The 22639-nt window shown below is 42.4% G+C and overlaps 1 protein-coding gene across 1 annotated transcript in view; it reads right to left on the minus strand.

The window, feature by feature from the left end:
- LOC144783951 (uncharacterized) overlaps window positions 1-22639 on the minus strand; it is a 266569-nt gene that overhangs the window by 112368 nt on the left and 131562 nt on the right. Inside the window, exons 28-33 of the mRNA XM_078662679.1 lie at window positions 18340-18516; window positions 15108-15316; window positions 13793-13905; window positions 9053-9180; window positions 4752-4916; window positions 4109-4311 (exon numbers count right to left, since the gene is read on the minus strand). Coding sequence (XP_078518805.1) covers window positions 4109-4311; window positions 4752-4916; window positions 9053-9180; window positions 13793-13905; window positions 15108-15316; window positions 18340-18516 — 995 coding nt within the window. The remainder of the gene's footprint in view (window positions 1-4108; window positions 4312-4751; window positions 4917-9052; window positions 9181-13792; window positions 13906-15107; window positions 15317-18339; window positions 18517-22639) is intronic.

The following is a 22639-nucleotide window of genomic DNA, read 5'->3' on the forward strand; positions in this document are numbered from 1 at the left end:
GCGCAGTCTAAGCAGCTCAGCAGTGGTAGTCTAAAACTCTGCCCCATCAACAGGGAAATGGACCCTTTCAGCTCTCCCCTGTTGGACTGCACAGCGGCTGAGCCTTCAAGGAAGTTATGTGTAAGCCTCAAAACATTATACATAATCATGTCTTATTTCATGAAATGCCTGCCGCCATTTTGCATTAGTTTCTTAGCACAAAATGCATCCTTGTAGCTTGTTCATGTGCTCCTGTGATAGTATGCTTGCCTAAACATAATCTCAATTATGTGATGTGGATTAATGGCTAAATCTTGAGTATTTCACCTAACAAGCTGGTCTAAACCAAATTTCAACCGGGCCTAATTTTTCTGAGAACGGTGGGTCTGGGTATGGAGGTCTCACTATACTGTTGCAGATTTAACAGGGAAAGACTTCCCTCCTTATTGTCATCTGACACTCATAAAAATAAGCAAGTGTCGAATTTTTTTATTTACAACAGTGTTTTGTTCATGCAGAATTAACACTGATAATCAGCTCCACAGGCTATGCGACTTTTTGGAATGGGTTAAGATGATAGGAATTGATTTCTATGGCATGGTGCCTGAATAATGTGGGTTAAGTCATCAACTGTATTATGCTGTAGACAAGGAACATTCCTCGCAATTACCTGTCCCTCACACACCAGAAAAGCTTACCTTTTACCGTCAAAGGCTGTAAAGAGACCTTGGAGTAGTGTAATGACTGGGTGGTGGTACCACCTTATGATAACACCATAGCATTGTTGCTGCTGCAGGGATTAATTTATGATTTCATGCTCCTACCTGAGACCATGGACCCAAAACAAGTCTGAATAAAGAGCTCAAGGGAGGGAATCTAGAGGTTATCCTTACAAAAGCATGTAGACCATTGTTTAAGCAGCATCAGGGCAGATAGGTCTCCAAATAAATGAGGATCATATGGAATTTGAACTAATCTCTCACCAGTCGTGGAGCATGAGTATTTTCGACTGTTGTCTGCTCAATGGACTGATTTTCAATCGTTTTTCGATCAAAGCTTTACTGCTACACAATATTATAGAGAGCTATCAGAGAACCTCCACGGCCTTTCTATAAACTGCTGTATTCCATAATGATGTCTGGCAGCTCCCTCTTCTATGGCAAAGTGGGCCTTTCCTAGCATTCACTCTCAGCAACAATGTACACATATCCTGTGGGCGCCCAGTGCTTAATTTGAATTGTGGCTTCCGGTGTTCAGCACTGGCACTTAATGGTCAACACCGGCACTTATAACAGTCTGCCATATGGTGGCGGTGTCTGTCTAATTTAGTAAAGAGGGAAAACAAAGGAGAGAGTAAGGGATAGTGTCCACTTCAGGTGGACGAGGAATACTCCTGTTCCCCTGGACAAGGATATGGAAAAACAAAAGAAGGAGTATTTCCCAACGTATAGGCTGGAGGTTTTTCAAGATTGGAATATTAATCCTTTTCTAAAAACATGTTGACCTAATGCACCATAACACATACAGAGATACGTAGGTCGTAACCCTCCCTTCCAGTATCTCGCACCTTACCATTTTTTACATTGTCCAGTTGCTTTTTAATAAAATTCACTTTTCCAAAGTTCAACCAGGACAATTTTTAACATCACCTTTTTTGCACTTACATCTCACAACCCGCTCCACTGTATTACAGGTGTTGAAGCACACCCTGGTGACGCTAGGCCACCAGGGTGGACCCCGATGATGAAGCATGTCACCATCAGGTGGTGAGTGAGGGTTTTTTTAGAAAAGGATTAATATTCCAATCTTGAAAAACCTCCAGCCTATATGTCGGGAAATACTCCTTCTTTTGTTTTTCCATAATTTAGTAAAGAGCCCAACAACAGTTGTTTATTAATTCAATATAGATTATGAAAGGAATACGACCTGCTGCCCATACCATTCTTATAGTGTTGTGTGCCGGAAATAGTCTGAACTGCTACACTTGTAGGAGTGTGATGGTTAGTAGTTCTGTTGGTGCTGTCATTGGCAGTGCTGGCAGGGGCAATGGGTGGTGCAAGCTGCAGTAGCCTCCTGACATGGGCCCTTGCACTTATATTTTTCTTTTGATAAATTAAGCACTGGTCCCAGATCTTTAAATATGAACCATTAATTACCTTGGGATTAATCTCCGGAGATTGATGTTGGGGTAATTAATCTCACGTTCTTATTTTTGTTATTGACATTCCCCATTTTTTTTCCTTTTAAATGTTTTTGTCAAGATTTTTCTTTACCCCAGTTTTTCCGGCCAATTTAATCACGTTCTCATCGTTGTAGGCTAACTTTTAGGAGCTATCTAGAGAAAGACATCGACATAGCCTTCATGGAATCCCAAAACTGTACCTAGGGCGACGTGAATTCTATGCCATATTTTCAGACAGTTGACTCAGATTTTACATCATGAAGATTTTGCTTGGCCAACCAAAACAAGTCTTCTGAGACATGCACATAAACAGAAAATAGGTGTCAGTGTCACGTTAACACATTTGGTGCCTGGGTGCATTAGCTCACAAGGATCCCTAAAACTTGCCCTATGGACAACCAAACCGGGGGACCACATCATCTATTTGGAGCTCTTCCTTTATTCTACTCTTATTTGAAAAATAAATCACACTTTATCATGAAGTAGAAAATACAGGCATAGGAGACAATCCGATTAAATATTTTCACAAAGAAAGCTATTATTTAAACACGCACGTTGGAGACCTTCCAAACATGACATTTTTAGGTCTCGCACTGTTTATAGACTTAAGCAACGAATAGGACACTTTACCCCGCACATTTTTACTCCGCATGGCATTACCCCAGAATTTTACACCGCAAAATATTTTACAACACAGGGCTTTACGACGCAATTCATTACAACACATTCCCCATTACAACACAATTTATTATTCTAACTCCACGGGGGCGTTACTTTGGGAAATGCGTTGTAATAGTTTGCGGTGTAAAGCCCTGCGTTGTAAAAGATTTTGTGGTGTACAAAATGTGGGGTAATGGCAGGCAGAGTAACTCATGTGGGGTAAAGGATGTTTCCCTTAAACAACATGGCTCAATGAGTTCAACGTTTGCCGCTGAAACATGTTGTGATCTGCAGGTCACAAGTTTGAATTTTCCCACGGCCAACCATGCCTTTCATTCTGCTGAGGTCGGGATTTTATTTGCTATTAAATAGGATATCACCTATTAGTCAGAGTGCTTAGAAATGGCACAAGTACTGTATAACATGGTCTATAAAAAGAAGCTATTCTTCAGAAACAATGCTTCTAAAATTATGTAATGTCCTAATCACTCCTTTGTTTCATTTGAACCACATTTAATTGCCTCACTTACAGGTATTATGAAGTTCTAACTCTGTCTATGTTGCCATTAAAATTTTGGAAGGCCCAATGCTGCACATCCCACAGAGGGCGCGTGTCCAAATAATCGATAGACACTAAAGAAAGACTCACGCGGGCAGTAGCATGCCATACAGTTCCTTGTCTATACTTAGAGAAGGCATTTCACGAATTTGCATACAATTTGAGGAATACATTGCTTCCATGACACACATAACTGTTGTCCCCCTGACTTGTAAACCAGAAACACGAAGAGTCGGTAGTGTGTAGTAAGAGTCCCAATGTAAGCAGAGAGAATAGAGGCAGGGACTCTGTGAGATGTGAAAAGGAAATATAAACCAGTTAAAAGTGCTTAATTTGTGCCAGTGGGTGCAGGTGGTGGACGCCAGCATTCACTTTTTTGCCTCTGGTACTTAATATTGTTCATCATAGGACTTAGACCCATAGCAGGAGCGAGAAAGGCTGAAAGGGTTGAGAGATGAAGAGGAACTGTGAGACAGCGATAAAAGGAGAAAGCCAAACCACAAGAGTTTAGAGAATGAGACCGGAAGTGTAGAGTGGTGGAAGAAAGAGACATGAGGTAGACACAAGAAAAGGCAGCCCTAGCATTCAGCAGTTCCATTGACGGGCTCTTTAGAAAGATGCTGGTCCCTGCACTTATTTCTGTTACAAAATGGTCAGTGTATTATTTCGGGTTATCGAATGCTGGGTAGTATGCATAGAGACTGCTATTGAAGCTGAGTCAAACTTACAGATTCTCCTGGGAGCTGCAGTCCAGATTTGAGGGGATAGCAATTATATTTTGCTCTGTTATACTGGAGATGATGAATTTGAAGTTGACTCCGAACCACTCGCCGTATTCTTCTTTATTTTTGATGCCTTCTTGCATATTGTCGAAACAGACTTTAAACAGCAGGTTTTGGATGTTCTCATTCGGCAAGACTGGCATTTGTTCCTGAAAATGCAGAAAACACAAGATGAGGCAGCCTTGCTAGAGAACACTGCAAGATGGCGCCCACTTCCTAAAGTTTGCCTCGAGTGCTGGTCAGCTTTGCTACAAGGATTAGCGGGAAATGAAAATAGACCATCACAGGTAAGTACTAGCCTTCTAGCATGGTTTGGAAACTGTGCTGAAGTCTTCCACACGCCACTGACAATACCTTGTACAGCCGCGAGACCGTGTGGTACAACAAGCGCAACTTACAAATTGAAGGCACGATACTTAGTTTGAGAACACTTACAAAGCATCGTTTTCAGATGTGTTCATCTCTAGAACCACACATGATATACATCTTCCTATGTCCTTGCTCTACGTGAACGCCTGCCTCCAACATGCCACCGACTCATCCCAGCAATGCCCTCAAAGGCGCGCAGACCCTGCCCATCCAACTGTACCTCTTCTACCAAAGTGTTGAATTCAGTCAAAAAGCCAACCGTCTCATCGTAACTCAGTTTTTTCACGATCACTAAAATAAGCGCAGCATTGATTTCATCCAGTAAGGCATCGGACACCATTTGCTCTGCCAGTTGTTGAGAGGAAAAGGAGTCGAGAACATCATACTAGTGGAGAAATAGAAAATAACACAATAAGTATTGGTTAGAGAACAAGCATCAACGATGTGAAGACACTAGTTTACAGTGTACCACAGAGGTCATGTCCTGTCCCTTTCAGTTTGGTAAATGGGATACTCTGTCACAAAAGGTCCATCCGCTATACATCAGGAGATTTCACCCCGTGCAGCTCAAATGTAATCAATTTGTAGGTTATATAAGCATGATGGTGTTGGGAAGTGAGAGTTGATACAAGCCACTGAGGGGAATATGAACAAGACTCTATCGCCACCACAACATCACCTATAGTGACGTTGTGGTGGCGATAGGGGCTGCACCTTATCTACAAGCCAGCGTTAAGCCACTTAAGGGGACTTAACGCTGGCTTGGACAAAAGGCCCCCTCTCATGCTAAGCTTAGCGTGAAAGGGGTGGGCAGTGGGTATTGCAGTGGGTGTTCCACTGCAACACCCATTCATTTTGACCCTGGCCCCTATGTACAAGAGTGGGGTACATAGGAGAAAGTGCCAAAATTACGACCAGATAAAAACTGGTCTTAAGATGGCGAAACAAGGAGAAATTTGTTATTTCTCCTCGCTTTTGCTTCTTCCATGTGTTCTGCCTTGTGCAACACACATGGAAACAGCAAAATGCTATTGTCTGTTTATGTGTAGGAAGGTGTCCCTTCCTGTACATAAACAAACTTTTTAAAAAAATTCCATTTTGTCACTTCATGTGTGCTGCATGAAGCAGCACACATGAACGTTACAGAATGTCATTTCTAGGATTGTTTATGTGCAGGAAGGGACACCTTCCTACACATAAACAATCTTCTCCTGCACGCATACACCCTTGCACTCTGGTGCAAAGTGCATGTGTTGGCGCAAAGTTGATAAATTTAGCTCCATCGCAGGGGGAAACGCAAGGCTGCACCACATTCTTTTAAATAGGATGCAGCCTTGCGTTTCAGAAGTGAAGGAGAGAGGCGCTAAGCCAGGAAGGCTAATGCCTCTCTCCTACGCATCCATACACATATCCCCCCTGAGTGTCTTATAAGATATTATATATGGTAACATATCTTACAGTGTGCATATTTTCGAAGGAACCTGACTGACACAGGGATATGGCTGCGATGAGTGATGTCAACAATCAGAAATTATTATGAAGGATTTGTAAAACTTTACTACTTTCCTGAACTCTCTCTGAAGACATTCTAAGGGGAAGGTTATGGCAACCAATTTATCCAGATCAGTGCCTACGTGGTATTTTCCTCATCATCCCGTTAGTCAAGCGGAGAATAAAAATTGTCCTAACTCTTCTGCCTACCAGTTTACACTCCCCAGTCATGTTAAGATAAATGCATATCATTCAGCAAGATGATTAGAAATTCTCTCAAATATTTAGGGTTATGGAGAATGATGATAAACAATGTTGTATGTTCCAAAGGTAAATGACTAAACTGCACTGCAGGTCAAAGACAGCCATGTGTGTGAGTATGCATGTGTTTGTGTGCGCACATATGTATGTGTGTGTATGTTTGTCCACAGTTGTGGATAGGAGTCTGAGGGAGTTGAGTAAGCAGCTGAAATATTGGTTTGATAATGTAAGGACATTACTGCATCATTGTCATTGCAATTTGGAGTGATAACAAATTTGAAAAGATGGTGGTGGTGGTCTCCTACCAGGTTTACACAAGGTGCAACATTCCATCATTTTTAAGCTCATCCATGTGACTAAAAAGGGGTTCAAGCAATGTGCCAATCAGTCCGGTTCTGCTTCTAAATATAGGAGTCTTGGTTGGATTTCTAGTCCATGGTACGAAAACAACTCAACCTGTGCTTCTGGCTTGACGGGCATCCTTGTTGAGCATGGGGTCCCAAGCACAGTGAGCATAGGCAGTATAGACACAGAGGAGAGAAGGCAAAGGAATTGATTTAGTCTCCTCTCCTTATCTACTGTACTTAAATAGCAAATGCTCAGAAACAACTTTTCGGTTGAAAGTGTCCATTGAAGATGATTTTACAAATTGGTGTAACAATATTTTCCATTTTTCATTCAGAAAGGAGGCTGAAAAAAGCCCATACAGCTAAAAACAAACAAAAAAAAAACAAACAATACAGCTAAGTAGGCATCATGGACCAAATAATTTCGGTAACTTCAGGTAGATCACCATAGCATTTACTGGTTACATCACATTCTTAGCTGATTCAGTGTTATTTAGAGGTCATTAATCAGTTTGAAATTAAACTTGGGTGATTAGTCTTGGAATGATTACCTTAAGTCCTATTTTTCTACAGTTGTGGTCAATTTCAACCCTTTTTTATTTCGAACTTCTGAGTTTGATTGCAGAACTTCCCTTTTTTTTTTTAAATAAAATATTTTATCAGTTCATAAATGGAGGGATACACCCTCACCTTTCGCTTCATTTGCCTTCTCCTTTTACTCTACTTTTTTCCCTTTTCTTAAATATTTACTACATTGCTTTTTAGATAATTGAACAAATTAATTTTTAGGTCTTGCCTACTCACTAACTTGCTGTCCAAAGACCTTGTCTTCAATTCAAACGCTTAGAGTGGGCTTTCGGTCTGACCCTTGCTTATCATTAGCTAGTTTTCTTGTCAATCTCATTTCCTTGATTCGTATTTGATGTTTTTCCTTCTTCTTCTTGTGTTTGTTCCTCACCTATATCTTAGTTTTTTTTTGCAGTGTTTCTTACTGGATGAGCTATATCTTCCCACTGCTCAGAAATTGGAACACCATTTCTTTCGTTTAGCAATCCTCTCACCTTTGTGTGCTTGTCTTAATTTACTAATTGACCCCCATTCGTGCTCTGCATGTTGCTTTCCTAGCTTCCTCTGTTGCTGTCCCACATCCTCATCCTCTTCTGTTGCTTTTTGTCCCACACCAGTTCCTGTATTGCTCTGCCACTCCTCCCCACTCTTATATTATTCTTCCTAAATCCACCAGTTCCTCTTTTAGTCTGCCATCCCTCTTCACTTCTCTGCTGCTTGTCGTCTCTCAGCTACTCAACATTGCTTTCTTTCCAGGGCCTAGTCGCTGCAAACTGCCAGGGGCACTCGTGCTCCTTTATTTTTGTGGACTTACACTTAGTGTTAATAATTTAATTTAACATATCGATCAGAATGGTAAATTAAACTTGTAAATAAAAGCTGTATCCATGCTTTGTGACATCATAATACTGGTGGTCATATTGGATGTATTTACTTTCTAAAAACCTATTCAAAATGGCCACCAATGCGTTCACATGCGTCAAGAGACAACAGAAGCCATCTTGGAACTGTTTTTTTTTCCACGACAAACCATTAAAAAATGAATGGCGGTGAATTCACATGCAGCTCGCCACTGGCCCTATTGAAGTGTTCTAAAATATATTTTCAGCTTTCCTTCACAAAAAACCATTAGCAATGTCAATAGCTTAGCCCTCACATTTTAAATGCGAGGTCTATTGGTAATGCAAATGCTTCTCTTTTTTGGGCTATCGACCTACTTTTAATTTATATTTTCTGTTTCTGCGAGCAAAACACTGTTACCACCTATCTGTGATTTCCACCTGATGTTTTTGTTTTCATTGTTTTCATCCTCACAATAGCCTCACAATTGAAACAGAAGGATAATCCTTTAACTCAAGGTCATTGAAGGGTCTTCAGTGGGCACTGAAGCTGTCTCTGACACTTGAAAAACTACCCCTGGAACCAAGAGCTCTCTTGCAAGTGTACTTGGCAAATATTCATTTACAAATAAAACTGAACACCATTGCAGTGTGTGAAATGATAAACAGATGTTGTGGGAACGTGAAAGGTAACAAGAAGCTCCAACTGTTGACCAAAACATCTTGGTTGATATATGTCTCAACATTCCCCAAAGAAAACATAGGTTTCAGCTTACAAGGTATGTTTTATTTCATATTTTTTTTTAAAAGCTCCCAGAATAGTTTGACACTTTCCTTTGAGCCCCCAACCCCTTATCATGGTAAATTGAAAAGCACCTATACTTGTTTATGTTGACATTTCTTAGTGGAAATGACATCATATCTGACCTCAATGCTTCACTTTCTTCACCACAGACCCTATTACACAGGGAGGCTCAGCATGAAAAGGAATTAGGGTCACGACCTCTCTGGCTTACCGAATTAAATGTAGCGAAGTAGATACGGAATTCAGAAACATTAAAGTACATGCTGAATGAGTAGTAGGTTTCCTCCAGGTACGTCTTGCTGCTGGTGCTGTTTTGATAAAGCGTTGAACAGACGTGGCCTGAAAAGAAAGATTGGCAGGAATTCATTAAAAACGAGCAAACAATGGTCAGTCAGTGCACAAATACCGCATATAGGGCCAGATGTACAACCATTCCGTTTTGCGGGTAGCAAATTGTAATTTTTTGCCACTCGCAAAAAGTAATGTACTAATATGTCTCAGACAAATGTAGTGATTTCCAATGGGGTCGCAATTTGCGACCCACTGTCACAGGAATGGTGGCCTGCTGGGGTCAGCAGACCACCATGTCTGGGTTGGCTTTTTAAATAAAGCAACCTTTTTTTCAAATGCAGTCCGTTTTGCTTAAAGGAAAATGGGAGGCATTAAAAAGAAAAAAATGAAAAGTTTTCTTATCACTTTTTAGGGGCAGGCAGTAGTCTGTGGGACCACTGCCTGCTCTTACCAAATATTTGTTTAGAACTGGCTTACCACCTACATGTAGTAAGTGGTAGACTACGATGGTATTGCGACCGCATTTGTGGTCGCAAAACAATTGTTCATCCCCCTGTGACTCGCTATTAGGAAACTATGCCCTTGGCACACCCCTTCCTAATAGCGACTCACAAACCCTATTTTTTGAGTTAGTAATAGGTTACACAACTAGCAAAATAGTATTTGTACGTACTACAACCGTTTTTAGTAGTCGCAGATGGCCGATTTTCCATTTGCGACCGCTAAAAAGGTTGCACATCTGGCCCAAGTCGTCGCACGCAATATAAAATGTCTGCGGCCACTGTTTTCATTGACCACTGATCCATTTTACTGGGACACCTTTTTATATTATGTGCATTTGTTCAATAAAAGAGGGCATTCTGGGAGTTGCGGTCTTTGACAAACATATCTCAACACAATGATTGGCACAAGAGAAGTCTGACTGGATACCTTGTGGGGCAGCCGTATATAGGCATGGCCGCACATCCATAATGGGATATTGCACGCTTTTCTTTCAATTTATTTTTAAATAGCCCCTCTCAACTTCTTTAACTCCCCTTTCCCATTACATTCTTCTTTGCCCTTCTATTTTTTACCCATCAGCATGGACACTGGCAATCAGGTTTCTTGTTTCTATTACTGCACTGTTCCATCTGTTGTATCAGAGACTTCAGTCTCCTGGTTTTTTAACTGTGAAGTGCATTCAGACCCACTGGGGTAGGAGCAGGGCAATGTGAAATTCACAAATAAAGCAAATATCTCTATAGGATGAGTTAAAGAAGCCTTACAGCACAACCCATTGGTTGCATCAAATGAAAATAGAAGATCGCGAAATGTGTTACATCTCGTAAAAGTGTAGCTTTGATTATCTATGCAGTGTGTTGCAAAGTGGACCGTCTTTAGTTATTGCTCAGTTGCAGAGTCTAACACATGTTGGATCACCCCACAAGACCACATACTGGTGTGGCCAGACTCATTTTTGCCCTCCACAAGTGGACCCACATCACCCCTACCTCACGAACCTCCAGTGGTTCCCCGTACAGAAAAGATGTCAATTCAAAATACTGACAGACACATACACAGTTCTCCATGGCCAAGGAACAGCATGCACCCACCACTGCCTGAATTTCCACCAACTGTCAGGGCACCTGCTCCCCACCTCCCTCGCCCACATACACAATCTCCATATCCGTCGAAGCCACAGTGCAGGCATGCCTTCTCCTACCTCGCCGCCAAAGCCTGAAACAACCATCCCCAACACCTTCGAACATCACCATCCCTCATGGAATTTAGAAAGAGACTCAAGACCTGGCTTTTCACCTGAGCCCAGTAAGACCCCAGTGCCTGGGTACCCTCATGGGTGAGGAGCCGTGCTTTATAAATACTGATCGATTGACTGAGTACAATGTGTCGGCCCCTTAACTTATTGGTTTGCTGCCAGCGTTAACCACATTTACAAGAAGCCCACAGGACAGTCGATTGGTGTTTGGAACAGGATTTAGTTTGATTGATGGCATTATACCCTTGCTCGTGTTCCCTTTGTACATTTGGGAGGCAAGAACTCAAACATATCTTCCAGCAGACTCTGCCCTTCAAGGAGTGCCTCGTGATGCCATCAAAGGTTGTGATGCTGGACACACCACTATGGCCTATCACACAAGTGGACAACTGGCCACAGTAACCAGATGCCATAGTTAGAGAGCGATTCAGAAAAGGGGGTGGTGATGTTAGAGAGCAGCATTTGATATTCTGTACCGCCACGAGCAACTGCAGCTGCACACCGTCATGCGGCGTATCAATGCCTCCTGAGATTTCATGGGAACCCAATGAAGCCATACCTTGCTTAATAGTGTAGAATACGCATATAAGTGAAAGCAGCTTTTCAGTCTCCATTCTCCCGCTTCCTTCAGGTTCCAGCACTGCAGCCTGACACAGCTCATGCTGCCTATTCCTACAGGATCTAACCAGAGCTGGAATGTCCCGCCATTTCCAATGGATGGGAGCCATGGAAGCCACTTTTTGGTGGACCCATCCATTTTTAGCCCCCTGGCAACCGCATGTCTACAGTCTTACACCGCCAATAGCATTGTCAGGCTGTGATGATGCTGCCAGTAACGTATTCAGAATAAGGGGAGTCCTGTTGAGCCAGACATGTTATGTAAATGGAAGAGATTTGGAGCCAACACTGATTGCAAGAAAGATGCACCCTGTGCTCTGTTAGTGGGAAACCTGTAGGACGAGTCACAACTTTTATGATTTGCTACTCAGTAAATTGGTGTCTTGGGCACATCAACCCTAGCCCAGAGTTTCCTTCTTTCCTTCTACAAGTTCTTTGGGTTTTCAGGAAAATTTAAGCACAGGCCATTTTTTGAAAGTTGTTTCTGAAATATGAGTATTACCTTCTAACAACAGCCAATACTGGTTTAATATGACCCAGAGCAAGCGAGAAAAAAGGGCAAAACGAGAGGAATAGAAAGGTAGAAAAAAAAGTGACAAAGGGAACAATTTGCGGACATTATTTAGGAGTTGTCAGGGGGCATACCTACACACCCTGGCTTGTCCCTTGTGAGCCCTGGCACTGCCCTGGCAATCTCATACCTCAGAGGTAGCAAAGTCATTGGCACGAACACGACATGTGTATTTGTAAAGCGCATGTTCATCCAGGAGGGAATCTTGGAGCTGAATAACATGTTTATTATTACCCAACTCAATAGCACTTATTTAATCAACTAAGAAGGATGAATGGCTGAGTAGACCTGCCAGATTTGAATCTGTGACCATTAGGTTAAACAAAGTACCCTACAGTGGATGCATTAGTTCACTAAGCCACCAGACCCGGCTAGACAAGGGCAGCTCGTCCTTATGGATGTGGGTTCGGACGCAACTTTCCTTGTTTTCGGTTAATTTTTTATTACATTAATAGTGAATAACATATAAAAAATGATTACAATTAGCTGGAATATACCTGTTTCTGGCAGCTAAGGCAAGTAAAAATGCTTTTGAATATATGTTTTGAGCATGCTTGCTGGTGAGAGTGTGTTTATTTATTTATTTTATTTTTTTATTTTAGCGATTTGTATAGTGCCTGGTGACCCAAGGGCATTCCCGCGCTGTAAGGAGATTGTTTATCCTGTAAGGAGAGGGAGGGAGGAGGAACAGTTATTTCGGGAATAGGTGCGTTTTCAGTTTTTTGCGAAAGGTCAGGTAGATGGCTTCCAGTCTGAGGGTGCGTGGGAGGGAATTCCATCTCACGGCCGCTTGCACTGAGAATCGTCGGCCTATGTGAGAGGGAAAGTGCATATGTCATACACGCGGATCGAACGAGTACTCTCGGAGCGTTCAAAGGATCCAGAATAAGGGTGCTGATCCTACCGCAAATGGAATTTAGATCATTATGACAAGTTTGGAAACCTAGTATTTCAGATACAATTGATTAATGAGGACAGTTCATTTAATAAGACTGGATACGTCGCTTTTTGGTGTTACAATACCTATGTATAGCCCTGATGACTTCGGTTTGGTTTATGTAACTATGACGAAACACGTGTTGGCTACAATCGTAACTGGAGTGAATTCTGAATTCCAGAAGTGAATTGCAATTTACTGTGATGATGGAAGAATAAAAAGACAAAGGACTACAACAGAAGAACACGGACATTATTTGTATTATTGTTTGAATGTGGTGTTGCTTAGGGGCTGTATGTGTCTTTATGTTTAAGCATGCATGTATGAGTTAAAGTGTGAAGGTTAAATGGTGTGTGTGATGTCACTCCCGCTACACATGGCATTTTGGTGAATTAAAGTTCATGGAGAAAGCAGGGATGGAAAATCACCCAAAGGAGTGAAACAAAGGACAAAGAGTAAATGAGGTGGAATCAAGACTACGCATCCTTGGTATGCAGCAAATGTAACTTTCGTCAGCACCAGCTACTGACTTCTGAGAAAAACCTTGGGCACCAACACTGATTACAAATTAAGCATTAACTGGGGGGTCCTGTTGCCACTTGGTCTGCTCCTGCCCTCCCTTGGCCTTTGAAGATTCTCTCGGATACATATTGCCCAAAATGTTCCAACCTTCAGATGGTAATTATAACAATGCACCATCGACTCTTCTGACACGGTTACATAGCTGATACCCGCACACACCAACACCTGAAATAAAGTAAATCTGTTCCTTTACCTGCATTACCCGGCTGTGCATTTTGAGATGCCAGGAATTTTCTGATATAGTCGGAGATAGCAAGTTTTACATTTTCAGGCAATTGATTGAATACACTGTCAAAAGCTTGAATGCTGTAGAGGAAAAAAAGAGATAATATGGATAAAGAAAGCCAAGCTAATACACTTTGAACCACAAAACACAGATGGAAATGCTTTTTTATACACATATATGTATGTATATATATATATATATATATATATATATATATATATATATATATATATATATATATATATATATATATATATATATATATTCAAAGCTCTCTTCCCTGCCGAAATGACGGGTCACTCACGAGTGGGTGCAGTCTGCGGCGGCGGGGCCCCGCACTCACATCACGCTCCATTTCCTCAGTGATTCTTTCGAAAATCAGCACTCGTAGACAAAGGGGTAATGCCTTTCCTGGGTTTATTTACAGTGTCAACAGACGCGTTTCAGCTACAAGCCTTCGTCAGTGTTGTCTACGCGCGCCTGGCAGCCAAAACATTTAAAGGGGTGTCATGTGATCATATTCACATTTAGAAGAGGGACTGTGACCGATATGCTAGGGGTCGTGCGTTTTGGCTGCCAGGCGCGCGTAGACAACACTGACGAAGGCTTGTAGCTGAAACGCGTCTGTTGACACTGTAAATAAACCCAGGAAAGGCATTACCCCTTTGTCTACGAGTGCTGATTTTCGAAAGAATCACTGAGGAAATTGAGCGTGATATATATATATATATATATACATATAGCCAATGTGTTTATCTGTTGCAAATAAGTAAATTTAAGCATTTTACAAAATGGACTGTTATACTGTTATCTGTTCTTTATAGTAATTACATTTTTTGTAGATATGGAACTATGAAGCATAGTTTCCCTTTTATGCGAGTCAGGCAGCATGGAATTCCAATTAGGAATTCTGCCCTGCCTGATCCTGAGTAGGCACAGCTCCCAGTTTGCCAAAGGGTTGAACCACCAGAACCGATTTTAACATGGTGTGATTCTGCCCAGTGGCATCACATGAGACTTTGACTGCAGTCAAGCCTCTTCTCTTGATTTTATTCTGGTCGATCTGCATCTTCCCTCCGCTACTCCACCCCCACCCCTATATCCCAAACTGCTCTAACATAGTAATTACCCATTCCATAGGGTTCATCTTGTAATTGTATGGTATCGGTGCCGTGTTACCACACTATAACACAGTCCCGTCAGCGCATAATGAGGGCATTTATTTTTCAACATACAGTTCAGGGAAGAAAAGGTCGGAGCCAAGTCTGTGAGCAGCACTTACATGACCGAGTAAGAGTTGCAGCTACAGTCTATCCGCAGATATATGATCAGCTCGGCCTTAATGTAGATGAGGAAATGCTTGAACTGGACCTCAAAGTAATGCCGATAATCCTCCACTTTGAAAGATGCAGACTCTTTGAAAACAGCAGTGAAACACACTTCTGTGATCAACTCGTTCACTTCACGGGTGATCACAAGCTCACCGTATACCTGTATGAAGAAAAAAAACAGCGTGGATACGAAGTACTTGCCACAAAACTTTTAATTGTTTTGATCAGTCGTCCTTTCTCACATTGTCAATTCATTAGCTGTACTATGGAATACATGTACGTCTGCTCCCTATCCCATAGAACAGGGGTCTCCAACCTTTTCAGTAATAAGAGCTACTTAAGTTCAACCAAATCATCCCGAGCTGCTAATAATATTAGTGCAATACACATAAGAAAAGATTATATGAGTGGTCACCCTATGCAAGATTACCAGCCATCATCGCCTTAGTGCAGGATTACCAACCGTAATACAAAAAAGGCTTTTTCAATTTTGTATGCCTCTACAAGCGTAACACATAACAGCCACAGCTGCAATACACCAGCACCATGGTAATAATACCAAGGTAATAATTTTAGTCATACATTTCCCAATGCTGCATGATTTATCATTCAAATATCAGTTTTAAATATAGTATGATATTAATGGGTTTTGAAAATACACTCATTTTTATCTTGGATACTCACTTAACAATGTTGGTGTACGTATATTATTTCAACCAAGCAAAACCTTCTTCTTTAGTAGGCTGGGCTTCACAAAGGAGAGCTACTCGCAGGTTGCTGGATAGCTATCAGTAGCTCGCAAGCTACTTGTTGCAGAAGCCTTCTATAGAATGATGCTTGGATCACCATCACAATCATTTCCCATGGTGAACTTATCATCCCGAGAAAAGCACTGGTAATCATTGTCCCCTATAAATGCAATTCCACCAGAGGATGACTCAACCAAGGAATTACCCCTACAGTGCTGTAGCTGAGCTTTGCAAAAGGCCCAAACCCTTCAAAGGTGTCGGTTCTAGAAGTCTTAATACACATTTTATTGTTTACTGTTTCTCTACTTTTTCATGAATGGAATATATTTTTTCCATCCGGAGAAATGCCTTTTCCTAGGCTCCCTGAAAATATTGGATGTTTGGGACACTTTCCCACCCCATTTGCACATTCACCCCAACTTTTTTTTATGGCTGATGTTTTGTTAAAGTAGTCGTGCAAACACACTGACGAAAAGTTGTGGCCAACATTTAAACTTGCCACTTACCAAGGAACACTCAAGTCTCCATAACCTTTTCCTAAACTATGCAACATTTCTGCAAGCTGGTGGATTTTTTTTTGCAGCATTGACTGGAATTTGTAGTCACAAAATTCAGCATGTCCTGTCTGAATTGGATCTGGGGATTACAAACGTAAACTACAGTTTGGAAGCACAAACATCTACAACGTATTATATGTATATGTGTATTCGAGGAAGGTTCCGACCGAAACGCGTCAGTGTGCTGTGTAAAAATAAATAATTGGATATACACCCCCGAGAGTGCTTCCTTCTTCCTGCGGGTGATTGCCGCTTTGGGAGGCAGAGCAGTACTGGTTTTGCGAGTGCACCCTCGCAATGGGAGCACCCGCCTGAGAGTGCGACGCCTTGGTGCTTTTTGAGCTTCAATATATATATATATATATATATATATATATATATATATATATATATATATATATATATATATATATATATATATATATATATATGAATATAGGAAAGTATAGATGTACAATTCTTGAATCACTTGTACATACCGCAGCAATATATATATATTTATATCTTCAAGGTACGCAGATGTGGAGTTAAGAATAGTGGGCATATACTTATTTATATGCACTTACCGTCTCAATATTTTGGTTATTATTTCTATTGTGATATTGTTCTATTGTGATTTTTTTAAATGTGATATTGACATTAAAGAGCGCACTAAAGACTTGTTTTGAGATGCAGTTACATCAACATTTAATCTGTTTTATTTCTATCTGGTGTTCAGATCACTTTGGCTCTGTTGCTTCTAAAAACACCGAACATGATTAGTTTCAATTTTCTACTGATTTAAGAATTCCTAAAAGTCCCACAGGTACCAAGTCTTTAGAGTTCATCAAGGTTGGAAGGCCTGAGGAGGATACAACACCGTATTGGCCTTGCACACTTACATCAGGGAAAAACCTGACTCTGTAGAGTACAACAAATCCCACCAGGTTTCCGCCCAGCGGAAGTAGATGTTGTTTAGTTGGAAAGCTGACAGCTTTAGGAACGGAAGACCTGAATTATAAACACGATTGTGTGATTTTGAGAAAATCAGTTTGTAATCTAACTGTAAATTTGTCAAATGTAACGCAATTGTAAATATGTGAGATATAATTCTATTGTGCGAATCCCCGCCAGGTGTACACAATGTTTTATTGAATTCTATGGTCCACATGACTGTAGAGAAGTGTTTTGCTCGAGGGATTAGGATTAGGATTTGTAGGAGTGGATTAAACAGCTGCGGTCCGTGCAGGTAACAGCGGTGGGGCCGGGTAAGGGAGGATTTCGAGGGACGATGCCGAGGAAAAATTAATTATTTATTTAATTTTCCCTCAGCATCGTCCATCGGAATCCCCCTTACTCGGCCCCACCGCTGTTACCTGCACGGACCATGGCTGGGATTAAACCAAGAGGCATCAACGCGCTAAACCGAACAAGCCATCAAGTGAAGGGGTATGGTCCTAAATAGAATAAAACATGAACAAGCGTGCTACTCTAGGGGAAGTCTAGTAGGAGAATGAGTTTTAACCTGTCTGTGAGAAATCAGGTGCGAGTTTAAACTCGTAATATGTTCCGGAAGGAAATTCCACAGCCTGGAAGGCACCACCGTGACAGCTCATTGTCCCAACGGACTTTCCTGCACATAGTAACAATGACCTTGCTCCGTCCTCCCAATCTCAGAGACCTGCTAGGGACATATCAATTGAAAGCGGTCCTAATAACCCAAATCCAGCTGATGGAGGGCCTTGGCAAGGTATAAACTGAATAAAAACTAATGCATATAAAGAATATTAAAGGTGATTGAGCAGAATAAAACGGAGCTACAAGTAAGTGCTAAATGCTTTCCTGCCAATAAGTTGACACACATTACTGATGAAAGTACACGCACTAAAATAAAATACTTCAATTACCTCATTGATGGCTGTCAGAAACTCATCAGCAGTATTGATGGACATTCCTGTGTCTCCTTCGCTCATACTGTCAAGTACAATCATCATTAATGTTGTGTTGGTCAGCGCGTGTGAAGTTTGGATAAACTCAATCTTCTGACTTATGGTCAAGTCTTGCAGCTCGGTGATCTGAAAGACAGAATAAAGGAAAGTCTCTCACCCATCTGTGGATCCTCCATTGGAATATGGCAAACTTCAATTTCCTCTCATAAATCCACAAAAGCATTCTTTCGTAGCCACAGTCAACAGAGAGGCCGACCTTCCGCTGACCAACCTGAATCAACGGAGACCAAAAGCTTGTCTGCTGATTTGACAACTATTGGCCTCACACAAAAAAATCAAGGTCCCACACATGAAGGCGGACATTGCATTGATCTGATATATACTAACTTTGATAATATATCCTGCAATAAACCGACCCAATTAGATTGGTCTGACCACTTTTTACTAGAGTTCACTATTTTTAAAATTAATAAAGGCTCCTGTAAAAAATCCCTACCCCCTACGATGCGTAGGCAGTGGCACAAACTCACATTGGAGGCACTACAAAAGGTATGGGAAAACCCGATATTAAGGATACTGATGAACTGGAACACAGCTTAACTATATTTCAGGACTCACTTACTGTAGCCATTGACAAAATTGCCCCCTTGAAAGCTTTCAAGCAATTTGCTGTGGCCAAACAGGAAAAATGGTATACCGAGGCTCTCAGGAAAGAGAAGCAAGAATGTAGGAGGATAGAGAAGAGGTGGAGAAAATCCCACTCTGAGGATAACAAGAAGGCACATCGTGCAGCCCAAACAAACTACTATAAGCATGTTAAAGCTGCCCGCAAAAACAACATAGCCCAACAGCTCATGGAAGCTGGCAACTCCCCAAAAGAACTTTATAGGATCCTTGAGACATTTGTCAAGCCTACGGCATGTGTAAGTCCGGATGACTTCTCACAAAACCTATGTGAGGAAGTCTCCTTGTATTTTGAAAACAAAATAGAATCCATTTATGATAAAATATTAGCATCTCAAACCGGTAATGACCCTCGGGCCGCCCCCCTCCCCATTGAAAACACTAACTTTATGCTGACCACTTTTCCTCCTATCAATAACAGAGAGCTTCTAACATTAATGACCCACGTAAAATCCGGGTCCCCGGATGACCTTATTCCTGCTAAAATTTTAACCTCCCTCAGTACTTTGTTAGGCCCTCACATTCAAGATGTAATCAATCAGTCTTTGAAGAAGGGTTATGTACCAACCGAATGGAAGAGAGCGGTAGTGAACCCCATCCGTAAGAATGCTGCTCTCCCCTGGACGGAGCTCTCCAACCTCCGGCCCATCTCCCTCCTACCATATTTGAGCAAGCTGGCCGAGAAACATGTCAACGCGCACCTGTCTAATTACATCAAGGCAGCGGGCGGCCTAGACCACTCTCAATCTGGTTTTAGGCCAAACCATAGCACCGAATCAGCCCTCCTGTCGGTAACTGATAACATCAGGATGTCACTTGACAGGGGGGGCTCAGTGATTCTGGTGCTATTGGATTTGTCCGCTGCCTTCGACACGGTGTCGCACAAAATTCTTCTCGGCCGCTTGAGGGAGGTAGGAGTAAAAGGGATCGCCCTTGCGTGGCTTGAAAGCTTTCTTGCGGATAGGCAACAAGGTGTCAAATTAGGCTCCCACAAATCTATCTGTAGGAAGCTCACCAAGGGAGTGCCACAGGGCTCATGCCTAAGCCCCACGTTATTTAACGTATATGTGGCCCCCCTGGCGGACATCATAAGATCTCATGGGTTCTCCCCAATCTCCTACGCTGATGACACCCAGCTGTTGTTTCCCTTCCAAACCATCACACCTGCAGTCATGCAATCCTTTCAAAATGGTATGAGAGCTGTGGCAGGTTGGATGGCCCAGAACTTCCTCCAATGCAACGTAACTAAAACCGAAGTCATGTTGTTTGGAGGGGCCACCCTGCTCTGGTCCCCAGATTGGTGGCCACTTGAGCTAGGACCTGTCCCTGCGCCAAAACAGACCATTAAAAATTTGGGAGTGCGCCTAGACCAAACACTGATATTAAAAGACCATGTCAGTCAAGTCACGGGAACTTGTTTCCGAGTAATTGGTCTCCTACGACGCATCTTCCCCTTCCTGCCCGATATCCACAGAAAAACACTGGTACAAGCACTAGTTATCGGGCGGGTAGACTACTGTAATGGTCTACTCATCTCTGCCAATCAAGAACAACTGTGCAGATTGCAAGTGGTGCAGAACACTGCAGCAAGACTCATCTTGAATGCCCCCCCTAGAACCCCTTCACGTCCACTCCTTTCTCACCTCCATTGGCTCCCGGTGAGACAACGCGTCAACTTCAAACTATGTTGCATTATGCACAAGTGTATTTATGGGACTGGGCCCAAATACCTAAGAGACATTTTTGTCCCTTATTCTCCTGGACGTGCCTTGCGTTCCAGTAACACCATGCTGATGCAGGTGCCCAGAGTGACCAGAGCAAGACAGGGAGGCCGGGCACCCTCACTCAAAGGTCCCTTGCTATGGAACTCCTTGCCCCCACAGCTGAGACAAATCCCTAACCTCCTTTCTTTTAGAAAAAAATTAAAAACATACCTTTTCACCCTAGATTAATTTTCTCCTGCTTCCCTACACTGTCATCACCTAATATGTTTCTCAACCCTCACAGAAGCTACGCGCGGAGATACCCCTTCGGGGCTGATTCAGGCGCGTTATAAGAATATAAATAAATACATAAATAAATAAATTAGAAACAGCTATGTGAGGAGAACACGCGACACTCATACAAACCCTCCCGTCCCACCTTTTGTGCTCTTTTCTACTTCCTGCTGAATTTGGGACTTCAAGAGAGAAGACCTTTCTTGATGTAAAGGATTTGACAGATCTTGTGGATTACAAGACACACTCGCAGAGGGGAAAAGAAGGAATCCCTCAAGGCTGCAAGCCATGGAACCCACAGCCAGGCCTCACTGCTCAAGGGTATTAACAGTGCTATATGGACCATTGTGTATAGTGCCATAGAAGATGTTGGGCAACTGCCAGGTCTGGCTACTAATTCACCCTTGCATTTTGCACGAGGCTGCAGACTGGTGAGCTGCTTTCAGAGCAGGGTGGGTCGTCAAGACCCATGTATGTCTCCATGATCCCATTCTAGTCCTAGCCTACTACAGTGTGGCGCCACTTTAACAGTTTTGCCAGGGCTGATTTTGGTTAGCTATCTGGCCTCGGTTACTGTAGAAAGTTGCAGTCTGTTACATCAGAGGTGGTGGTGAGGAAGAAAAGCCAGTTCATGGCGCTACATAAAGTCCATGGTGAGAACTACAGTGATTGCTTCAGCACCTTAATCATCTACAGGTGCTTTAATCGGATTTTATTCTTGGTTGTAATAATGGGATGCTGAGTCAGGTCTGACTCAAAATGGCTACTATCCCTGGCATCATTGCATCTGGAGGAAGGATGAGAGCTCCAACTTATGACCAGTAGGAGGTGGAATGAGTGGCACAAAAGCTATAGGCATTGTCAGCCTTGCAATGCAGTAAGAATGTTGTGCTGGACCAACCCAACCGATGTTATCTGGCACCACTCAGCCTGGGTGGCGCGATATCTATTGTAATGTGTCCTATATCTCTAAATACCCTTTATTTTTCTCACGCTTCATTACATGCACACAACTAGCAGGAGACATAATCCCTCCTGACCCAATCTGCACACACATTCTGTCGAACAGTAATGGTGAGTGTCCAACAGAATTACATGCACATGCTCAACTAGGAAACAGAATCATTCCTGAGCCCCAACCCAGAGAGACTGTCCACGCACACCCTAACCACAAAGACTGGCGGGATTTATATGACGCGCACACTCAATCAGATGGTAGACATTTATCCTGTGCACACACTCAATCAGATGGTAGGATCCATCCGATGCACGCACTCATTAAGGTGGTTGGATGTGCCCAGTGCACACACTGAGACAGGAAGCGGAATCACACATGGGCCCCAGTGCAGAGAGCCAATCGGCACATACATATGTAAATGTGGGATACTTGTAAAGCGCACTGTTACTCTACCAGAGTGTCCTGGCGCTGTAGACCGCTGGAGAACCCGTCCTGGTTTTCCCTGTGAGATGCTCCCTTTCTGGGTATCTCCAGGGTGAAACCAGGCATCCCCGGCGTCTGTGGGGGGCCGTTGTAGAGATGAGGCAAGCTTAATGCCCAGAGTTACCGA

This window comes from Lissotriton helveticus, chromosome 10 (assembly GCF_964261635.1).
Source record: "Lissotriton helveticus chromosome 10, aLisHel1.1, whole genome shotgun sequence".
Taxonomy (NCBI): domain Eukaryota; kingdom Metazoa; phylum Chordata; class Amphibia; order Caudata; family Salamandridae; genus Lissotriton; species Lissotriton helveticus.